Here is a 24,340-nt window from a genome sequence, read left to right on the forward strand (position 1 = left end):
AAGATGAAAGGGAAGAAAACCAACCCCAAACAAATATAAAGATATTAAGATAAAGAATGAATTGTTAAACTTTAAAGAATAAAAGAGAATAAATATGAATAAATAGCAATAATTAGAAATACACATACAAACATACAATGTATTTTCTTTGATCAGAGTATTTGGCCGGTTCACAAATTTAAACAGTGTTTAGTCATTTCAATTAAATTTACAATTTCTGTATTTTCTTTTTGCCATATTTATTCCTCATCTATTTTTTAAAAAAACCAATATTACCCTTCATCCTTATCTCTAATCTTAATCAAATTCAATTTTTCCCTTCTATTCTATATTATACCCCTTCCCATTGTCATCTATTTTTATATCCATCCATTATGTAATTATGTAATACAGTTGTTTAATACAAATTCAACATTTTAATATAAATCAATTAGTTATAAAACTATCTTTTTTGTATATCAATCAATATGAACGTGAATATTCCAATTATTTCCATGCAATCCAATTTCTTACAAATCAATTAATTATATTTACCAATAATAATAAATCAAATAATTTCCCCCATATATTCCTCCAAACCACAACTTAACCATTTCTGCTTTCAACACAATATACAATTAATAGTATCTCAATTATTACAATTCCCTATTTAAATAGAGCTTTTTTTCTTTTGTGTTTTAAAATCTTGAACCTCCTCTTTTGCCCTAAATTTCCCATTGTTTGCAGTTTTGCATCTACCTTTTTTGGTGAGGAAAAAGAAAAAGAAAAATCTCTCTGCCTCATTTTGTCACGTTGCAACAAAGACCCGGCTTTACTTTCAGTTTCGTTTTTTCAGCATAGCTAGGGGAAAAGAAATCTGCTCCTCTCTTTGCAGCTAGCAACAGAGCCCTCCGCAAAAGAGTCCGGAGGCTGATCAAGTCTACTTATGGTAATTAACCTATGCTGAAGCTGAAATGGGCTGTTTTTTTCTATTTTTGCAGGCACCAGTCTTCTCATTTGTTTTCTTTTAACACTGATCAGATGTAGGGTGGCCCTTTGAAGCCCCGCAGCAAGAATTTAAATGGTTTGTTTCCCTCTAGCCATCAGCTGGGACTCAGGAGGCAGCAATAGATTGGGAGTGGGCGGGGTAAGCGACCTGCGACCAGCGATCCAACAGAGGCAGAGGGTGAGGGTGAGTGAAGGCGTGGGGGGGGGGCGAGAGAGGGCTTTGGCGACCCCTGTGAAATGGCCATTCTACCCTCAAAGGGGTTGAGAACCACTGCGTTAAGCAATAGCCTTCATACTTTTTGTATATTTATACAAACTCAGCTTATTGCCCCCACAATCTGGTCCTCATTTTACCTACCTTAGAAAGGATGGAAGGCTGAGTCAACCTTGAGCCTGGTGAGATTTGAATTTACAGTAATTGCAGACAGCTTGATGTTAATAATAGTGCTTTAGTCTGCTGCGCCACCAGGCTCCTATATTGCCAACCAAATCATATTAAAAATGTATCAACCTTGCCTTGCAAATATTAGCTTGGGTGAGTGTAATATAAAGAATAATTCACAAATATTCTACCTGGTTCTAGAGAAACCGGGGAAAGGTGATTCATTCCTGCATTGGTATAAGAGTAGGAAATGGTGGAATCAATTTATCAGCAGAGATTAAATAGCAAACACACAAACGAACACCTTTTGAGACCAAAGATGGTATCAGTCAGACAGTTTAAATGAATAAATTAATGGAAGCTATGGATACTTGGCAGTATGCTTAATCCACCGGCAAGACTGGGTCCTGGTTCTCAGGATATTACATTACAACGTGTTGTCCGGATGAAAGAATCCAACACTTGAATAATAAGAGATAGTAGCTGGGCGGGAGCAGGGATGACTATGGCACTCCACGCCCTCAGGTCACCACTTGTATTCCACAGTTGAGAAAGTCTTCCTGGTCTGGACCGGTTAGGGCTGTTCTCTCTTTCCCTCCCCTTTCGATGCTCGGAACGATGACACTACTCCGGTACTGAACCCGGGGATAAAAAGGAGCCTATCCATTAAGTGCCTCCTCCTCAAGGCACTAGAGAGAGGAGCTCGCTCAGTAGGTTTGGTTTCCAATCGCGTCAAAGACAGCAGGCGGGAAAGGCGTCAGGCATCAACACCGGCATTACTTATTGTTGGGCGCCCGCCGAGCAAGGGACGAGGGACGAGCGCCAGCCAGTGGAACCCGTCCAGAAAGGAGCAGCTTCGTCCCGAAGGAGAACAGCAGCAGTTTCTGAAGTTGTGCGAAGCGAAGGTTGCCGGTGAAGCGGCCGTCTCCTCCGCAGAGCGCGCCGAGTTTTGCCGGGCTTTGTGACAAGTCAAAGCGCGCTCTGAGCGAGGAAGCGAAGCCGGCGGTCCAGAGCGCCACTGAGGCGCACGGAGCTCAGCCATGGTCACCTGCAGACAAATCGGAGGGTTCTCCGTTTGGGACTATGTGGTCTTCGGGATCATGCTGTTTATCTCCGCGGCCATCGGTGTCTACTACGCCTTCGCGGGCGGTGGCCAGAGGAGCCGCGAAGCCTTCTTGATGGGGGGCCGCAGCATGTCAGCCCTTCCCGTGGCGCTCTCCTTAACGGCCAGCTTCATGTCGGCCGTGACGGTACTAGGCACCCCTGCCGAAATCTACCGCTTCGGGAGCATGTTTAGCCTCTTCGCCATCGCCTACGCGTTGATGGCGGTTATAAGCGCGGAGATCTTCCTGCCCGTCTTCTACCGCCTGAAAATCACCAGCACCTACGAGGTAGGGAGGGAGGGAGCGATCGGCTAGCCTTACCTCCGCTCATACTTGCTTTCTGGAGAGGCACTCGCCCGTTTCTCCTTGGCTGCGGACTATTGTTTTATCCACATCCTAGTAATTGTACACATAAACAATTACTGTCCTATTGTTTTCCCCATTCCATCACTCATTTTCAACTAGGAGGTGTCAGTTGGAAAGAGTTGAAAACGCTCTGCAGCTCGTCCTATAGACTTGGACTCTGCTGATGAATCTCCCATTACCATGTGATCCCAGCAGGCATGAAAATAATGTCAAGTAGTTTCAACAACTTGATAGGTGGATGTCAACTCCTAGAATTCCTCAACCAGCATGCATCCACACATCTTAAAAGTTGCACACTTTAAACATTGCTAGCGTTGGTTTAGAGAGCACAGAACAGCTTCTGGCAAATGAGTCTGCTTCCTTGTCATATAGCCCCCTAGACTGAAGTGATTGTTTCATTTTATGAAATGGAATTATGTGTGACTCAACACACAAGTCTTACTGGATAATAATAATTGTGAAACCTTGTAGTAGATGCAACAAAACAATTATGTATAGAATAAAGCTTGATGAGGAATGTAGATTTATATAAACAGTATAGAATGATAAAGGTGGGCAGAACAAAACAAGATTAAAGAGTTAGACAACTCTAAAGTAATAATTCTTCAGGAAAATGTTAATTCTTTCTTCAAAGTTACACAAATGTTATAAAAGATTTGTTTGTTACAGTACCTAGAAATGCGGTTTAATAAACAGCTGCGTCTGTGTGGAACAGGACTCTTCATTATACTAACGGTAGGAAAATTAATTTTATACTTTTCTTAATTATGAGATTTCTAAAGTGAATTGACTCAGCCTGCCATCTTTCGAAGGTTGGCAAAATGAGGACCCAGATTGTTGGGGGCAATATGCTCATATTATAAACTGCCCAGAGAGCATTAGTAAAGCACTATGGGGCCGTATATAAGTCTAAGTGCTATTGTTATTGTTATAGCTAAATTTTAATATTTAATAGCTCTGCAGTAGATTACATAACTAAGAAGTTTAATGTAGTGTAAATAATAGTGTAAAATGAAGTTGATTTTTAAAAACAGATATGAAGTTATGAACTATATTGTTTTATATGGACTAAACTGAAGTACGAAGTAAAGAAAACCTCCATTCCCCAATGACAAAAAGTGTTTGATTGCTTATTTAAGTTGTAATAGATGTTTAAATAAATATACTAAAAAGTTTTGACTAAACATTTTGAACAGGAAAATGTTTTACTGATATTTACAAACTTCTTTATTTCCTGTAAAGTGGTATATTTACCATTTAGTTCTTTCGTTGGAATATACCTTGGATTCAAATCTAAAATAATTTAAGGGTGTCTTCAGTCATCTTCTACTCCATTAAATTTTTCATTATCCTAAAAATTCTCTGGCACACCGGAGAATTAACTTGTTTCTTTATTTAATTGATCAAATTTATAGGTCACCCATCTCACTTTATAAGTGACTCTGAGTTGCTTACAAGTAATTACTGTTACTGTTACTTTGCCTGTTCCAGACAATAATGTTCTGCATTTTATCATGATTATGATAGCTTCTTATTTATTGATTCTAAAAATGAAAACTATTCTTATTTTATTGGTATTTTATATAAATATTATTGAAACCTATCACTTTTATCAACATGTCCGTCTGCCTTATATTGTTTGGATTTCATTCACCATGCAATTCAGCACTGTACTGTTTCCAAAGAGTTCTTGGAAGGCCAAGATGAGCAATCTGCATTGTTTGTTTATTTTTCAGGTACTTTACACTGGAATTGTCATTTATGCTCCAGCCTTAGCTTTATATCAAGGTAACTAAAAAAATAAAATAAAATTAATGCAGAACAATTTTGAGATTTTTTTGACTATCTGTTAATTCTGAACACATTTATATAACTCAAGTTGCAATATCAGAACAGTAGGTATAATAATGTTGAAAAGTGATATAACTAAATTATGTTACTCAGCTGTAAATAGCTTAGGTTTAATCAATTCTAAATATTAAATAAAGATTCACATGCATTATAAAAGTATTAGAGGTAATCCTCGACTTATGACCACAATTGATCCCAACATTTCTGTTGCTCAGCAAGACAGTTGTCAAGTGAGTTTTACAACTTTTCTTGCCACAGTTGTTAAGTGAGTTGCTGCAGTAGTTAAATTAGTAACACAGTTATAAAATGAATCTGGCTTCCCCATTGACTTTGCTTGTCAGAAGGTTGCTAAAGATGATCACATGACCCTGGGACACTGTAACATCATAAATATGAACCAGTTTCCAAGGGTCTGAATTTTGATGATATGATTATGGGAATGCTACAACGGTCATATAAAAAATGGTCATAAATCATTTTTTTCAATGCCATTGTGACTTCGAACAGTCCACTAAACGAATGGTTGTAAATTGAGAACTACCTGTACAATTAATTCTTTAAAAAATGTGATCAATTCACAATTAATCTTGTGGGTTATATTTGCAATACAATGCATATTTCTGTTATGATTTTCATTCTTATTTTTTTCACAAAAACCTAAATATTTATATTCTACATTACTTTTATAATAGCCTTCAATAATATATATATAATAAATATGTATATACCAGTGGTGGGTTGCCCCCGGTTCGGACTGGTTCTATAGAACTGGTAGTAAACTGGCGGGAGGCTCTGCCCACTGACCCTGACATCATCACAACGATCTACGTATGTGCAGAAGTGAGTGCGCGCGCGCGATCCCGTTACAAGCTGGTAGTAAAGGTAAGTAAAACCCACCCCTGGTATATACATATCAATCTTGCAACAAGAAAATGATTAGACTCACTCTTTAGTTGAGTTTTACTTTTGTTTGCAGATTTAGATTATCTGCATTATTCCAGGAGAGTTTTCTATTCAAGAACATATTGGAATCTCAAATCAGTTAATTTTTAAAATTATGTTGAATATGCTTTGAATTAATCATTTTTGGATTAATCATTTTCTGCTATTTTTATTTTTAAAAAATATTTTGTACTTTTTCTTCTCTAGTTACAGGAATTGATTTATGGGGTGCAGTTATTGGAACAGGAATAGTCTGTACTTTCTACTGCACATTGGTAAGTCTGCAATTATTTTGAAAATTGCTAAAACCGCAAAGCTTAAACACTTAATTGAACAAATTCATTACTGTATATTCTATTATTTTAAGTACAGATAGTCCTCAACTTACAATCACAATTGAGCCCAACATTTCTGTTGCTAAATGAGACATTTGTTAAGTGAATTTTGCTCCATTTTATTATCTTTTTTGCCATAATTGTTAAGTGAATCACTGCAGTTGTTAAGTTAATAAGACGATTGTTGGTGCCTTTGTAACTTTGAACAGTCACTAAATGAACAGTTGTAAGTCAAGGACTACCTGTTACCTGCATTAAGTGAAGATATTTGTATGACATACACTGAATGTCTTAGACTCCAATGACTATTATATTTCTCTTAATATTAGTTAGTTGCCTTGTATTTTAATCTATGTCTTTTCTTATCTATCCAGGGTGGACTAAAAGCAGTGATTTGGACAGATGTTTTTCAAGCTTCAATCATGATTGCTGGATTTTTATCTGTGATTATACGTGGTGTGATAGTACAAAAGGGGTTTGGAAATATAATAAATGATGCGTATGATGGAAGAAGATTAACATTCTGGGAGTAAGTATTTAATTTATTTGAGCTGGAGAAGAAACTTTCAAATATATATTATTTGTTATGTAGTTAATTTGAACCATTTATATCAAACAAATGATATTTTCCAGTAATAGATATAGAATAAGGCTGATTCTATATCTACTGATTAGAATGCTTAAATTATTGGATTAGGATCAGGAAGATCTCATTAATGAAAAATCACTGTGTGACATTGAATTACTCACTTTTTCTCTGCTCAAACTTTTTCATAAAGTTATAATGGGAGAGATGAAATAAAAAGAGATCTCCAAGTAAATTGCTTTGATGGGAAGGCAGGATATAAGTCAAATAAATGAGAGGGAGAGAGAGAAGGGTGGGGGGGTGGAACAAGTACAGATTTAAAAAGACTTTCATAAAGTAAAAAGCTTACTTACCTATTGTAGGATGTGTCTCCCACATGCTTTTGTTTGTTGGAAGAATCCAAAATAGTACACACATAGATAATAAAGAAGACTACAATACTGTAGGTCACAAAAGATGGAAAAAAACAGATTGGATGTCCAATTTTGTGTGAGCTTAAACATTTTTAATACAATGTTAGAATTTATTCATAAGAAATCTTTGCATCTTCAGTGACAAAATTAATAATGATGTACATGGAGGCTCAAGTTATTACTCGTAATGAAGCTTGTCCATTAGGGTCAGAGGTTGGAATAAATATTAAATGATCTGCCTCAAGTAACGATCAACCATCCCTGTTCTACCCAAGGTATTCATTAATCAAATGTATGGGTCATTAAGTGGAGCAAGGGGTGCCTCAGGGGTGGGGCAGATCCTGGGAGGCCTAGTGCAGGCACAAGCCATCTGCCTTGGGACTCCCAAGGCCTCTCTTACCCCCTGAGATATCTCAGCCCCTTGGGAGGCTCCCACCCTTGCCTCACTGCACAGTTGACTGTCCTGCTAGCGACAAACAATGGAGAAGAAAAACGCTGGACATGCCTGCCTTTCCTGGTTCTGCCACTGTCCCTTCTCCTGACAAAATGCCCCTGCCTTTCTGGAGCAAAAAAGGACCAGTTCCCTAACCTTTTAGAGCTTTCTGCCCTATCAGCTGGCCATTAGGAGACTGCAAATTTCACCTGGCTTTTTCTAGCCTTAGGAAATCAGATTAGAGGAACAGAGGAAAGGAAGCAAGCAAGCAAAGAAACTCTTAGAGTCTAGCTGGGTCCTACAAGCAATCAGACAAACAGCTAAAAGCTTTGTAGGGATCTCGCTTCTGTCTCATAGATGGCTATACTTTCTGAGCTGACTATTTTTGCTCAAGGCAAAAAGCTGCAGAAAGAGTTTCTTTGCTTGCTTGCTTGCTTCCTTTCCTCTACTCTTCAGCCTGGAATCAAGGTAAGCTTCTCAAAAAGGGATAGAAATTGGAAGGCAGACAAGTTTAGTTTTAGCACTGGGAGGAGTGGAGAAAGATTAACAACTCTGTCCCTTCTAGCTTTTTTTTGTGTGTGTGCTTTATTTATTGAAAAAATAAAGAAGAGGAGAGGAACCCCCTTTCTGGAGGAGAGAGGGGGTTAAAGTAAGGGAAAGGTTTTGGGAAGCTTGGCCTGAAGCTGCTACCTTAGCATGCAGGGTCTGGTTACCCAAAGACTAGCAAGTGCCAGGAGAAGTTTGCAGTCTCCCAATGGCCAGCTGACCAGGGCAGAAAGCTCCAAAGGCAGTGTCATTTTCTGCAAGGAATTGTCAGAGCTCTGAAAATGACAGCTGCTTCCATTAGGCATTGGGAGTAGGCCCAAGAACTGCAGAGTCATATCATGGCAGGAGGGAGGGAAGGGAGACAGATGGTGAGGTGCTGCAGCGTTCCCAGGGTCGGTCATAAGGGTGAATGACCGGGGGCACTGGAGCCATCATAACTTTAAAACAGAGTGGTTTGAAGTATGTGTTATAATTTTGAACATTTGTTAATTGACCTTTTGTATCGGGAGAACTACCTCTATATGATAAGTTTTTAAAATTGTTCCATGCTCTCAATACCTCTACTTAATATTTAACATTTCTTAATATGTTTTAAAATTAAGCTTGAGAAATATTCATTGAAAGAAAACATAAAGCAGTGTTTAATAGACATATGATTAGTTAGCTAATACTATAAAATGCATTTTTATTCAATATAGCTTCAATCCTAATCCTTTGCAAAGGCATACATTCTGGACAATTGTTATAGGTGGGACTTTTACCTGGCTTGGTATATATGCAGTAAATCAGTCTCAAGTTCAGCGATATCTTGCCTGCAAAAACAGATTTCAAGCAAAATTGTAAGTTAATGTTCTGTTTGTTTGCTCAAGGATTTTAATTTAAATTGCATTCTCAACATCAGTGTCCAATAATGATACAACCTGAATACTTATAATGTAGTATGCATTATAGCCTTTTTTAAATGCAAAACTTTAGTAACAATGAATTTAGCATTACATATGACATTCCGTTGAAGGGCATAAACCATAACTATAATGATCAATTATCAAATTATTTATTACCAATATTATTAAAATCTCAAACAGGTATGGAACTTTGATTTTGTAAACTCTGTCTGATTTATTACCCATTTATGTATGTGTAAAGAATGTCCTTATGAAGGGCATAATTAACTGTTGACATAGACATTGGAGATTAAATATCCAATCTGTGTTTTAAGCAAAGAACTAATTTTGCTGTTCAAGAGATCTGCTGACAGGGTGATAACAATTAAAAAAGAGCAGCATTTGCATGGTGTTTGGAAATTAGTTCTAGCAGATTATATTCCTTACTTCTTGGCAACTGTATTTTAAATTTTCAAAATGACCTAAAGACAGTCCAAAATAATATGTCATACTGTCCAATATGATGCACATTCTTGTGTGTCCAATCACACTTGGCCAATAAAAAATTCTATTCTATTCGATTATTCATTTATTTGTCTCCATATTTTTCTAACATCTTACACTTGGGGTACGTTTACAATAATAAGAATATTACAATGTTTTAAATCCTTATAAAAATAATTAAACACCAGGAAGAGTTGTTTTAATTCATGTGGGGAAAACCTCCTGAAATCCTGGCAAGTCAGATAATGATTTTTACATGTATGTAACTGTTTACATTTACTGGAATATTTGCACAACTTTTTAAGCCAAATAAACCAGTACGTTCCTATCTAACAGAGACTTTTTCTTTTCCTGCCAAAGAAGAAATGAATGCAGGTACAATACAATGCAATGTGTACTTATATAATGCTAAAAAAATTATGATATTTCTATACAAAGTAAAAAAAACCCTCTTGTTTGTTTCCTCATAGATCTCTTTATTTAAACCTTGTGGGACTCTGGATAATTCTTTCATGTGCAGTGTTATGTGGATTAGTAATGTACTCTATTTTTAAGGACTGTGACCCATGGACAGCAAAATGTGTGGAAGCACCAGACCAGGTTTAGTATTAAAACATTCTTAATTAATGCTAAATAAACATCAGGGCTATCATTTTCAATTTGCTTTTGGGATATGATTTAATTACAGGCAGTTACTAGGAGCAATTATAAGAAACCCTTTTTGAAGGAAAAGTTAAAGAATTAATAACATTACATTTTTGGATAATGTCTCCCAAAAGATGCCATGCATAATTGAGGAATTATGTTGTATTTTTATGCCAATTTTGAACCACGAATTTACCTTACATTTAAAAAAAAGCAGTTTGAAAGATTATTTTACACATACTTTTAGCACGTAAAAGTATTTATCTTTTATTGTAAGTGAGGCAGAAGAATGTAAGAGAAAAACCACACATAAAAATAAAAGTATAAAATATACGTGATATTTGCATTTTTCAGCTCATGCCTTATCTGGTATTGGAAATTCTACAAGAGTTTCCAGGAATGACAGGCCTTTTTGTTGCTTGTGCTTATAGTGGAACTTTAAGGTAAGTCAATTCAAAATTCAGTAGACAGAGAAGTTGGGGAGGTTTCAATGGAATCAAATGACAAATAGCAACATTATAACAAATGCAGTGGCATACCCATTGAACTCAAGGAGTCTTATTTCTTAACAAAGATGTATGGTTGTATTTGAATGGGATTTCCAAGTAAACAGATGTATATATTTTCCCCTTAAAACCATCTATACAGCCACTCATCCCAGTTCTGCATATAGGATTATGTAGCACAGCTTCACTGTTTATACAATTATTTTAAGTGATGCAGATATTAATTCATCTAAATGTGAGCTGAGAGCACGTATTTTATTAGTATGTTAGATTGAACGTGTAACTGTATTTTATGGGAATACTATTGCTCTTTGTCTTAAAATGTTTTAACTAACAACTTTTAGTAACAATAATATTAGTAAATAAAAAGAAAAGCGAACGTAGGAAAATTTTGCAGAGAAATGAAAGTCACTGGATTGGTACATTATGCTAAACCAAAATGTGCTTTTTTTTTTAGCATAATCCATTGTGGTTTATTCTAATCATGGCTTATTATAACATACAGTATGTTATAATAGGTCAATAATTTTTTTATTATAGAGACTGGTTTCTTTAAGGTTTCATTAGGAATGTCTTTGAACAGAATGGAGAGTGTTTAAATTATGGGCTTTTTTTCTAAATAATAGATAAAACTATTTGAAAAACTAATGTCCTTTAATTATTGTAGTAGCTGCTTAACTTTAACAGCAGAAATAATAAGCACTATAGTAACTATTTGATTGCAAATGAAATACACCTTTAAATTGATATGAAATTACATGATTTCTATTTTACCCGCCTTAGTACAGTGTCCTCTAGCATCAATGCTTTAGCTGCTGTGACTGTAGAGGACCTCATTAAACCTTATTTCACGTTAACTGAAATTAAATTGTCTTGGATTTCTATGGGAATGAGTAAGTATACATTAATATTTATTTTAAATTTAAGTTATCTTAAGGAGAATAGTGTTTAATTGGTTTTTAAAATGGTTTATTAAATATTAAAATTTACAATTACTATTTTTAATATATATTAGCTATTATTTTGTAGTGATTTATATAAGCTAAATGGCTATATGCTTAAAGAAAAAGTCTGTATGGTGAAAAAAGCATATTATTATGATTGGTTGCACAGTCAGCCAAATTTGACATTGTTATTATTGTTGTTATTGCTGTTGTTATTGTTGACAAACTGTTATTTGACCTCTTTGTGTGCATCATCCACATAGGTTTATTTTATGGTGCTGTGTGCATTGCTATGGCTGCTTTGGCATCAGTTCTAGGAGGATTATTACAGGTATCTTTAATAATTTCTTTGTCAAGAAATCTCTCTGGAAAGCAAAGCAACCCTTATTCCTTTCAATGGATTCTTCTTTTTTATACTTTGGACTTACTTTAATTGTAGTATTAGCATTGAATGAACCTCAATAGTGTAAGTCAGTGCAGTCAATAATCTTCATTGAAGAGGCCTTCATCCTGCAGTGAATTGATTCAGCATGAGCACAGGATAAGTGCCGTGTAAGAGTGCAGCACAAACATGTGATGTGTCAATAAGACATTTACAAATAAAAGTCAGTAAAAATCAACCAAAAGTCAGCATAAAATTATTCGTTTTTCTTTCTTCTTTCCTTTTCCTTTGTTTGTGTCTGTCTGTGTTTATATGCATTATTGTTTTAAAAGCTATTTTAAGGTGAAGCAAATGATGCAGAGAAAATATAAAGGAAGGGAATAGTTTCCTCATAGGTCATTTCTGCTTTCTAAGGCATGTTCCTTTCAATTATATTTACCTCTAGTTTGAAAAATCAGAACCTAACCAATTCATCATGGGCAATTTGAAGTGGGGAAATGATTTGCAAGGAAAGCAGAGGTGGGTTTCAGCAGGTTCTGACCAGTTCTGGAGAACCAGTAGTGGAAATTTTGAATAGTTCGGAGAACCGATAGTAAACATTCTAGCTGGCTCCGTCCCCATCTATTCTCTGCCTCCTGAGTCCCAGCTGATTGGGAGAAAATGGGAATTTTGCAGTAACCTTCCCCTGGATTGGGGAGGGAATGGAGATTTTGCAGTATCCTTCCCCACCAAGCCACGCCCACCAAGCCATGCCATGCCCACCAAGCCACACCCACAGAACCAGTAGTAAAATTTTTTGAAACCCACCACTGAGGGAAAGGATTAACTATACCTTCTCATCACCCTTTCCTATTACTAATTGTGCAGTATCTTAATATATAGTGTTTCCTATTTGTAAGTTAATATACTATTGCCTATCTGGTGTCCTACACATGTGCTGGAGAGGATCACAGTTTCCTAAATGCCTACCTACAGCGTATTTGTTAATAGCCATGCTGGCTGAACATTCTTGAGTCCCAACATATCTGCAAGACATCGATTAGGAAATATTCTAACAAATAACCACTATTGTGGTTCTGATTTTTTTCCCAGCAGAAATGGATAAGTATATTGTAAATAAATATTGTCTTTTCATTTTAACATGAAATGAAAATAAAGCTATTTAGCACTGTTTGTAGTTTTTAATCTTTCAAATGTATAATTTAATGTTTTCCTTAGGCAGCATTGACCATTTTTGGCATGATTGGTGGGCCTCTCCTAGGACTCTTTTCCTTGGGAATCCTTTTTCCATTTGTCAATGCTATGGTAAGAAAATCTTCTGTTTACTATTTATTTAATTATTGCCCCATCTTCTTATTCAAGACATTCCTCAGTCTCCTTGCAAAAAACAAATTAGTCAAATGTATTTGAAGCTATTAAATGTATTGATTCAAACCATGGTGAATTGCAAGGATTTTGGTAAACTTTAGCTTTCTTTTAGTTTTGGTTACTGTAGAGGCATAATGTTTATCTCAGAAATAATATCAACAGGATGACTTGGAGATACTTCTCTTTCTGGAGTTCTAAATTATATTAAAAAGTTCTGTGGCTGCTTTAAGTTAGGAAAGTAGTATACACAATCCTAAATAACTAATGTAACATCTGTTACATTACTAAAAGTACAATGTTCAGAAATTACAGTGGGATTTCTTCCTTTCACCTGTACTTTTCTTTTAAATGTGATCAGATTCTATTTCTTGTTTTATAGGGTGCATTTATAGGTCTCATCTGTGGATTTTTTCTGACTCTTTGGGTTGGAATTGGATCTCAGATTTATAAACCGCCGTCATTAAGGACCCTGCCATTAACTCTTTCAGTTACAGGCTGTAACATCAGCAGCCTAAGCACAGATGTTTATGCAATGGCTTCCACAGAGCTGCCAGCTTTCACCACTAAAATTAGTGAGAGGTATATGCCAAATTTATTAACCATCCACTTAATATGTAACATTTAATTATGCCAGGCACAGTAAGTCTTTTATTTCTAACTAATGTTGTTATTTTTTGCATAGTAGGATTTGAGACCCACTCAAGTATTCATTTTTCTGTTCATGTTTACGGGATACCGTAACACTTTGCACATCACATGCAGAGAATGTGATAATTGTTCATTTCCATTCCTATTGATTGTGTGAAGCCATTATTTGTTTAACCATGATTCACTAAGCCACAATTGCTTATGTTATGTTATATATTTGCCATTAAATATGATTGCCACATTTCCATGACTGAATATATTACACACAGTCAAAATCAAATAAACTAATATGTTTAATATGTTAGGTAAACCTGGCCACCATAGTGTCTCTCTTGCAGAGAAACATCATGTTCTAAAGACCTGAAGTCAAATCTTTAGTTACGGTAGATATAATTAGAACAAATCTGGGATTATGTTTTTATTGTGACTGCTTTTAATCTATGTATCATATTCAGATACAGAGAAGAAAAGCACCTACTTTGCTTTGGTTTTTCCTTAGCTTGAAAGTCTAGACTCACTTTTGAGTAATCTGTGACTGTAATCAACAGCGTGCACAAGAGTGGCCAAAGTCAAGCAGAATGACAAAAGGAACTTTATGCTGTTGCAATGAAACCTCTGCCTGCTTTGTGCATACACAATACTGTTGCGGGCACAAGACTGTTTTCTTTGTATGAATGAAGACAGCAAGAGCTTCTCATTATGACTGCATTACTGCTTTGCTAAACTGTTTTAAATATTTACATTTAATATAACATTGTCATTGTGAGATTTCATATGAATTGTGGAAGTACATCAAAAAATTCTATTTTTGCCCCTCTAGACCCGTCCTGGCAGATTCTTTGTATTCCTTATCCTATCTGTATTTAAGCCCACTTGGAACTCTGGTTACAGTTGGTGTGGGAATAGTCATTAGCCTTTTGACAGGTAATTAATGATTCCTCTATTTTTGCTTTTATTCCAGTATAGATTTATTTCTAGAAGACCATAATGCAAACCCTGCTCTACATAAAATCATATCTAACTTTATAATATCAAGATGTAAGGATTAGGTTTCTGCTTTGAAATTGCATCAATACCTGGATTTTTAGAATCCAAAAATTAAATATCCATTGGGAATTGAGTTTTAATTTTTGGTTTATTTATAATATTAATCTTTTAATTTACATTTTTCCCTTCTTCTATAATAAAAGTCTGTCCATATTTCAGAGCCTAGGCAAATAAAGTATCTTATTCATTAAAATAATATACATTGATTTAGAACAATTGGATTTCTTATTGCACAACAATTTCTTTTATTACTAAAGCCTATACACAGGAATCTTCTGACTGATGGTTTGCACCTGGGTGAGAGTAGATAAAGTTCAATAGCATTCAAGGCAGGGGTGAAATGCTCCCGGTTCGGACCGGATCACCCGATCCGGTAGCGATGGCGGTGGGTGGTTCGGAGAACCGGTAGCAAAAATCTCTGCGCCCCCCCCATGCCCAGCTGAACCGTGCGATCATCAGATGCTGTTTTTTTTATTTTTAAAAGCATTTTTTCTACAACCTCTTCGTCTGAAAAAAAATGCTTTTAAAAGTAAAAAAGAAGCCTCTGATGATCGCGCGGCTCAGCTGGGATCGTCAGAGGCTTTTCAAAGCATTTTTTCTGCAACCTCCTCAGCCAAAGAGGTTGTAGAAAAAAAAATGCCTTTAAAAGCCTCTGGCGATCCCAGCTGACTTGCCTGATCGTCAGAGGCTTCTAAAAGCATTTTTTTCTGCAACCTCTTAAGGTTGTAGAAAAAAATGCTTTTAAAAGTAAAAAAAAAAAAGTTGGCAACGCCCACCCAGTCACATACCCCACCACCAAGCCATGCCCACAGAACCAGTAGTAACAAATTTTAGATTTCACCCCTGATTCAAGGGAAGTTGTGTCCTCATGTGTCTACTAGGGCAGACTTCCCCACTTTTCCAGTTTTGTTCACCAGCGGGGGGGAGGGGGGATAGTTCTGTGTGAGCGCATGTGCTCGCCTGCTGCCTGTGCAAGTCGGGATGCATGCCCGCAGTCGCTCACCACCTCCATGACCCAGTTCCAAACCAGGGGCGGGGTTCAAAACCAGTCGCTACCGATTCACTCGTGGATTCACATGTGGGTGTGCATGCGCAGAAGCGTCCAGGCAGGTAGGCAGAGCCTCCCACCGCCACTACCGGTTCACCCGATCCGGGGCGAACCAGTAGCAACCCACCATTGTTACAAACAGCTTAAGGCCCAGTAGTGGGACATGCCCCAGGGTGGTGGGGAGGACTGCACTAGGGATTCCCTGCTTGACTCTTCTTTCTGGCTCAGTCAGTCTCTCTCCAACATGGAGGTTGCTTGAATAACATCTGATTCAGATGATTGATGACTGCATACAAATGTACTGTGATGTAAATTGTGCTCATTTCCTACACAATTTGAATTTGTTATTTGTACATCTTTAAACAATTTAGAGCTAGAACATCTAAAGAATGATTGCTGTCCTGTAAATTCCTGCTTTTTTAGATTATGTGGAGGAGTCTTTTCCAACCTATTACCTTCCGTGTGTTATAGACTATTCCCAGAATTTCCAGTCTGGCTGTGGTGTAACATAGGTTGGAGAAGACTGATTTAGGAAGTGTTTGATAGACTTTGGCCAATCTCTCTCTGTCTGTCTCTTTCTATTTTTCTTCCTCTGCTCATCCTACCTCACAGGGTTATTGTTGTGGGGAAAATAGGAGGAGGAAGAAGTATTAGGTATGTTCATCACTTTAAATTATTTATAAAAATAATAAAGGTAGGATTTTAAAAACATCTAAATAAATAAATAAACCTCTAAACATCCCAGTTCACACGGTTCTTCTATGTCAAAAAGCATGACCTTTTATCTTACGCTTGCACTATTTTATATGAAGTTTCTTATTATTACCTTGATGTCTTTATAGATTCAATGATTTAACTCAACTTGGATATGTTTAACTGAAGTAAATAGGTAGGATATAGATTTGTAATAATGAATAAATAAACTGTACAATTCAAGAAACATTGTTTATTTATTCATTTATCAAATTTACATACTGATCATCTCTCTGAAGTGATTCTGGGCAGTTTACAAATAAAGCCATACAACCATATAAAAAAGACATACGCAAAAACCAAGTTAAAAACAGAAGTAAAAACAAGTTAGAAAAATTAGAAAGTGATTACACACCATCTCATGCCACCTCATGTTAATACTAGTGTTACTGTTTTACATAAATAATGATTTAATTATACAGATTCTAAACTGTGTGAATGTATTTTAACTAACCACATAAATGCTTTTCAGGAGGACTTAAGCAGAATGTGGACAAAATATTCTTACTCAAAAAAGAGGATCTTTTTTGTAATTTCTCACGTGGTAAATTGAAACAAGTATGTATACATTATTTTATTTGACTCCAGACAGATAAGGATTGCAAAGAAACAAAAAGTCCAAAAATGACAGAGGGGTCCACACTACAGTATATAAGAAGAGGGATCTATTAGATCAGCGGTTCTCAACCTGGGGGTCGCGACCCCTTTCGGGGTCGAACGGCCATTTCACAGGGGTTGCCAAAGCCCTCTCTCGCCACCCCCATGCCTTCACTCACCCTCACCCTCTGCCTCTGTTGGATCGCCTGGTCGCCGTTCGCTTACCCCGCCCACTCCCAATCTATTGCTGCCTCCGGAGTCCCAGCTGGTGGCTAGAGGGAAAAAAAACTTTAAATTCTTGCTGCGGGGCTTCAAAGAGCTAGCTGCAAAGAGGTAAATTCCTGGAGCAATTTTTTTCCCCCTACCTATGCTGAAAAGCGAAATTGAAACTAAGGAAGGGTCTTTGTTGCAACGTGACAAAATGAGGCAGAGAGATTTCTTTTTCTTTTTCCTCACCAAAAAAGGTAAGTGCAAAACTGCAAATAATGGGAAATTTAGGGCAAGAGGAGGTTCAAGATTTTAAAACAAAAAGAAAAAAAGCTCTATTTAACTAGGGAATTGTAATAATTGAGATACTATTAATTGTATATTGTGTTGAAAGCAGAAATGGTTGTGGTTTGGAGGAATATATGGGGGAAGTTATTTGGTTTATTATTATTGGTAAATATAATTAATTGATTTGTAAGAAATTGGATTGCATGGAAATAATTGGAATATTCATGTTCATATTGATTAATATACAAAAAAGATAGTTATATAACTAATTGATTTATATTAAAATGTTGAATTTGTATTAAACAACTGTATTACATAATTAACCAATGTGAGGATGGATATAAAAATAGATGACAATGCGAAGGGGTATAATATAGAATAGAAGGGAAAAATTGAATTTGATTAAGATTAGAAATGAGGATGAAGGGTAATATTGGTTTTTTAAAAAAATAGATGAGGAATAAATATGGTAAAAAGGAAATAAAGAAATTGTAAATTTAATTGAAATGACTAAATACTGTGTTGGAAGAAATATCCTTCTGGGTTCTGCTCCAAGTGGGGAAAAAGACACTGGAAACATGGAGACTGCTTGGAAAGATGTTTTAATGGTGGACAGGATCACATGGCTTGATGGGGCCCATTGTGTTAGTTTCTGTTGCTATTGTGTTGCAAATGTCCTTTGACAAAGGATTGACTTTCTGCCTCTGGCCCATTAACAAAGGGTGGGGGGCAGGAAGGTGGGAGCTGCTTTGTCTGTAAAATATGCTTCTCCATTTCTCATCCAGGGAAATATAATATTCTGCCTTTTTAATATTTCCCAAAATATTTCATTCTTCTAGGAAAGGGGTGGGTGCTAACCTCCTACAACTGTTTAAATTTGTGAACCGGCCAAATACTCTGTTCAAAGAAAATATGTTGTATGTTTGTATGTGTGTTTCTAATTATTGCTATTTATTCCTATTTGTTCTCTTTTATTCTTTAAAGTTTAACAATTCATTCTTTATCTTAATATCTTTATATTTGTTTGGGGTTGGCTTTCTTCCCTTTCATCTTTTTTATTGTACAGCAATCTTTCTCCTCAAACCTACCACCTCTGTCTTTTCTTTCTTACTTACTTTCTCTTCCCCCCCTCTTCTTCTTCTCCCTACTTCCTCTTCCTTTCTCCTTCTCCTCTTCTCTTCCTCCCTCTCTTACCTTCACTCCTATTCTAATTTCCCTTCCCTTCCTTCATCCCTCTCTATTGCTGTATCCTTTTATGCATATGGACTACTCAGAAGGCTGAAAAAGTTATTTTTGACTGGTCCTCGCACTTTTGACCAGTCCTCGAACTTACGACTGTCCTCACAATTTATGTTTTTGCCCTATCTTGTCACCATGGTGAAGAGAAGCAGTTGTGAAATGAGTGACACGGTTGTTAAGAATGGTACAATGGGCATAAATGATGACCAGTCATAACTGCAAAGACCGGTCAAAAATGTGGGGACCTGCCAGAAATCACATTTTTCAGCCCTCTGGGTAGTCCTTTTGTGCACAGGGACTACTCAAGAGGGCTGAAAAAGTTATTTTTGACTGGTCCTCGCACTTTTGACCAGTCCTTGAATTTACGACTGTCCTCACATTTTACGTTTTTTGCCCTATCTTATCACCATGGTGAAGAGAAGCAGTTGTGAAATGACTGACATGGTTGTTAAGAATGCTGCACAGGCATAAATGTGAGGATGGTCATAAGTGTGAGGACCAGTCAAAAGTGCGAGGACCTATCAGAAATGACTTTTTTCAGCCCTCTGAGTAGTCCCTATACACATAGCCATGGCCACCCGGTCACATGACCAGCTAGCCACGCCCACAAAATAAGCCATGCCCACAGAACCGGTAGTAAAAAAAAATTAGAACCCACCCCTGGTTGGGGGTCACCACAACATGAGGAACTGTATTAAAGGGTCGCAGCATTAGGAAGATTGAGAACCACTGTATTAGATACTCCAACTTCAATCCATTTAGTGCTTGAAGTGCTTTGAACAAACCAGTGTTTTGAATTGAGCACAGAAACAGTACACCTACTGACACACTCCAGTCACATAATTGGATAGATTTGTCCCCTAATTAGTCAGATAATCATTATATTTGATTAAATTAAGTTTTCATATTATCTTCAAAGATAGGTCCAAGTACAATCCATTGCAGAGGTCTAAATTATTATGATTTATTTCTATGATATGGTTTTGCTGTTATCAGTTCTTTTTGCCCTCAATATTTACTCCATCAATATTACTCTTGATTGTTATCTGAATAAATAATTGGCTACTGTCAGAATGACATTGAGTCATGAAATATGTGTAATAGGGATATACATATTATAAATGATATTGGTCACAATTTTCTTTGAACAGCCAACTATGTACTTTAATCTCACCACAGAAAAGATTTAATGTCTTTATGAAGACATTTCATATGCTACATATAATTCAGATATTATGAAACAGTATTTTAAATATTAGATAAATTCTGCAGCTTTAAATAGTCACCCCACTTTTGCCTTTCTATATAACTTTATAGTTCCAAGAAGCAGTAGATTAATAAATTTGTTTAAATTTGTACCGAATCTAGCATATAAATAGTAAATTTTATATGTTGATAACCTGTGGGAAAGTAAATTTGATCATTATTATACTTTTCTGGCTATGAAATATTATTATATAAAAAAAGAAAATCAGTATTGAAGAAGTTCTCAATCTTAAAAGTACCTAATTCTTAACTAGCTTTTGTTATAGTGCTGAAGGCACTAAGGATATAACAGAAGAGACCTTTATCAGATTCTGCTACTATAGTGATTTCCAAGGAGGAAGGTCAAAATCTGCAAAATGGAAGGTATAATATCATGATCTAAACTCTATCTCTTTTGTACATGCACTGACATTGCATGCAAGTACAAAAATGGTAGGGCTTTGATTTTTCACATCATACCCACCATTTTCCAGATATTAATACTCTTACCTGGATGGACAAATCTGGCAAGTGGAAATTTTTATTACATTCTCTGCTATATATGAGCACTAAAAAGCCGTCCCAGAAATTATTCCACTCAAGAGATCCACAGTTTGTCAAAATGTTAGATGATCAAAGCCTGGCTCCATGAGTTAGGCTATAGACATTTTTGCACAGTGCTTTCTTTTACAAACAGAAATCTTTTTTATAACATTGTCTAAACCAACCAAAAGTCAGAAACAACTCTTTTTAGGCACTATATCTTAAAAATGAAACTCTTGATTAACTTATAACTTATAAAAATTTATTTACAATAAAATTGATTCTGAAAAGCTGAAATAATTTGCAATTATATTATTAATTACCATTTCTTTATTGGTTATCTTTTATTAACTATGTGAAAAATTTAGCATTCCTATCTGAAAGCTAACATTAGTGAGGGAATTGTTTATACATAACTTTATTCAAGGAAAGACTTTTCAGTTCCTTTTGGAAATCTTGTCCCTTCTAAACTTCCAAAAGAATGGTGTTCCAAAGAAAGGGGTGGGGGTGGGCATTGGAATTTTGTATTTTTCTTGGTAAGATACTAGCTTTCAGTTTATCATATCTCAATTAGGACCCTGTTTCAAAATTTATTTGAAATTTGTTTATTTATTGAACAAATTTATATGGCTGCCCCAACTCACATAGAGTAATTCTGGGCTGCTTAAAAAATTAAAAATCCATAGCACAGAAACCCACGCCATCCTACCTCCACCTCCCCACCAACTTGATAATAACCAAGAAGTAGGGCCTATCTTTGAGATATTTAGGATTTAGACTTTTTGTTGGTATCTGTATCTAGGTTTTTGGTTTCAGTACAGAAATTGAAAGCCTATGAGGATGCTCCATTTGTCTTATTTACACTTGGCAGCAGATAAGCAGATATGTTAAATAGAAAGAACAGACTGTTTTCACCGACCACCTGATAGAATAAATACACATTGCAATAATCTAATGCTGCAATTGTCAATGAATGACATGATCAAATGTTGTTTTTCACTAGCCAATGCAGCTAATGTATTGACCCAAGCAGGTAAATATTATCCTGGACCACCACTATGATTTGGGCATTTAAGAAGAATGCTGGAACCTTCTCAAAACTATCTGATCATTCAGGGGATTATTAAGAAATAAAAAGCACAATTCCCCAAATCTCTAAATTATTTTTAAATTCTGTTTTGTTTATGATTAAATATAAACTCTCATGAGCACCTCATTTTATTTTTTATTTACTTGTATCCTGCTTTTATTACTTTTTTTTACAAGTAATTCAAGGGAAGCGAACATATCCAACACATCTTTCTCCTGCTCTTATCCCCACAGCAACAAACCTGTGATGTAAGTTGGGCTGAGAGAGACTGATTAGCCCAAAGTCACCCAACTGTCTTTCATGGCGAAGGCAGGATGAGAGCTCATGGTCTTCCACTTTCTAGCCTGGTACCTTAACCAAACTGTTTATTCATAAGGTGTGGCACACTGGTCATTTTTAAGTATCATTGAGGAACTAAGTAATTTTGTAATATAAGGAGCGCCAGTTTGGTCTAGTGGTTAAGGTGCTGGCCTAGAATTCATGAGATGGTGATTTCTAGTCCTATTTTAGGCATGAAAGCTAACTGGACTATCCAACCCACCTCATAAGGTTGTTGTTGTGGAGAAAATAGAAGAAGGCAGGAGGATTAGGTATGTTCACTGCCTTGAATTATTTATATAAAAAAATAAAGGTAGGGTAAAAATCTAATAAATAAATAATTGGTCCCTTCTTGAGTACAATTCAGTATCATGCTATTAATCCTTAAATCCCTGCATGGTTTGATACCCAGATAGCTATAAGAGTTTTTCTTCTCCACCAGGAACCTCTTCCCCAGGATAATTTGCCTGGTATAATATTACTATTATTTTGTCACTAAGCAAAATCACATCTATTTACTGAGCTGTTACATTTATTATTACATTTATTGTTCTTTATTACATTTATTCTAAACATATATTTTGTTTTCCAGGAAGATAAAAAAGTTTTGAATTGCACACCATGCAATGAAGGAACTGACAATCCAGCCTTCAATCATATTGAAATGACGACAGACAGTAAAAGCGGAAATGATAGTTATTTGTGAAAATGTTGGATACTTTGCTAAAGTTGGCAGCTATTTCAAATGTATTAACATGGAATACAACTAAAAGTTTTGGTCATGAGAATACATTAGAAATTTCATCCTAACCCGAACTTTTGCCCATCTATATTTTAACTTCATCCCATATTGGCTGGGACAATGTTAAAGAATACATTATGCAAAAGGTAACTGCAAAAATATGGAAACAATAATATATCTAACATTCTGATTTCAGAAGATATGTGAAGCTCATTTTGGAAATTAATACCTGTCACACAATTGTGTGCAAAATGAAAACTATGTTATGAATATTTTTTTATTATTTCATTGGCTGTTGGCTATAATCTGTGTATTTGGGATTAAGATCAAATAACTCAATGAGACTTTACTTCTGACATGACAATTGCATTGCCATGCTTATTTTCCAAAAGCTTCATTTATTTGTCTTTAGCATCACCCAGGTGGTTACACATTTCTTCATGCTCTGATTTTTGCATGTTAACATGGATAATTGCCCATGTGTAGATCTCATGTGGAACTTTATTCTCCTGGATCCTTTATGGTCAGTGTACTAAAATCGCAGAAAGGCAGGTATATTGATGGTTACATATAAATTTCCCTATTTCAAATGTCTTTCTTACAGCATCTATCACAGTGCAGTAAGAGCGTTTATGTTATCAGATTAAAACTAAAAACATAGCCCTGCAATTCTTTCAATTGATTTTGCATCCTAATGCAAATTTGTGAGAGATGGTCCAGTGTGAATTATTCAATAGAGATCAGAATGTAATCCTACAAGTTTACTCAGAAATAAGTCCTTTTATATTAAAAGAGAAATGTTTTTATTGCAATCCCAAACTTCTTGGTGCTTCTCAAGTTAGCTGTACCTTTTTATTTAAAATCTTAAAAACTTTTAAAACTTTTTTTTTTTAAAAAAAAACTGGAAAGCAGCAAAGCTACCATCCTCCTTTTCTTTGCCAAAGAATAGATCTTACAACTCCATGGACTCAGAACACTGAAGAAAAAAAAATGTGGTACAAGTCAAAGATTGGAGCTTTTGGGCTAAAATTGGGAAAGGGACTTTAAAATGCCAATGAGAGTTTGGGAATTCATAGTATTTGTATGATAGAATAATGAGGTACATGGCTGTGAATCTCTGGAAGACTGATTATCTGTGTATGTAATAAAGACTAAAGGTTTGTGAGCTAACCAGAAGAATAAGAATATTTTTTAAGGAATGAGGGGGTGGGGGTTAGCTCGTAACTCTATATGCGTATATTTGGAAGAAAAATTACTTGGGTATGACCTGTCTATGGAAAATCAATTAATTAATTTCAGAATAATGTATTTAAAGTTATTTTGAGAGCAGGATATCCTTTCTATGAAATAAGTCTTTTCTTAGAAAATAAAACTAAATTGGGAAAAAAACCTGTTCTT

At 35.8% G+C, this 24,340-nt stretch overlaps 1 protein-coding gene across 1 annotated transcript; it reads left to right on the top strand.

Moving 5' to 3' along the window:
• The first annotated feature begins 666 nt into the window (after positions 1-666).
• On the top strand, positions 667-24,331 carry LOC117655578 (sodium-coupled monocarboxylate transporter 1-like). The gene is made up of 15 exons (XM_034403161.2): positions 667-2,760; positions 3,508-3,573; positions 4,575-4,626; positions 5,839-5,906; positions 6,341-6,495; positions 8,643-8,783; positions 9,803-9,932; positions 10,332-10,420; positions 11,267-11,376; positions 11,691-11,758; positions 13,028-13,114; positions 13,557-13,756; positions 14,646-14,749; positions 17,146-17,231; positions 22,793-24,331. The coding sequence occupies exons 1-15, from the start codon at positions 2,410-2,412 to the stop codon at positions 22,904-22,906; spliced, it is 1,821 nt and encodes a 606-aa protein (XP_034259052.2). The 5' UTR covers positions 667-2,409; the 3' UTR covers positions 22,907-24,331.
• Positions 24,332-24,340: the final 9 nt, after the last annotated feature.

This window comes from Pantherophis guttatus, chromosome 7, assembly GCF_059756535.1.
Source record: "Pantherophis guttatus breed Tessera chromosome 7, ASM5975653v1, whole genome shotgun sequence".
Classification (NCBI taxonomy): Eukaryota; Metazoa; Chordata; class Lepidosauria; order Squamata; family Colubridae; genus Pantherophis; species Pantherophis guttatus.

Coding starts and splice junctions, on each gene's coding strand:
- LOC117655578 (XM_034403161.2), top strand. CDS start 2,410: ATGGTCACCTGCAGACAAATCGGAGGGTTCTCCGTTTGGGACTATGTG. Junction 9,933..10,331: donor GTGTGGAAGCACCAGACCAG/GTTTAGTATTAA, acceptor TGCATTTTTCAG/CTCATGCCTTATCTGGTATT. Junction 13,757..14,645: donor ACCACTAAAATTAGTGAGAG/GTATATGCCAAA, acceptor TTGCCCCTCTAG/ACCCGTCCTGGCAGATTCTT.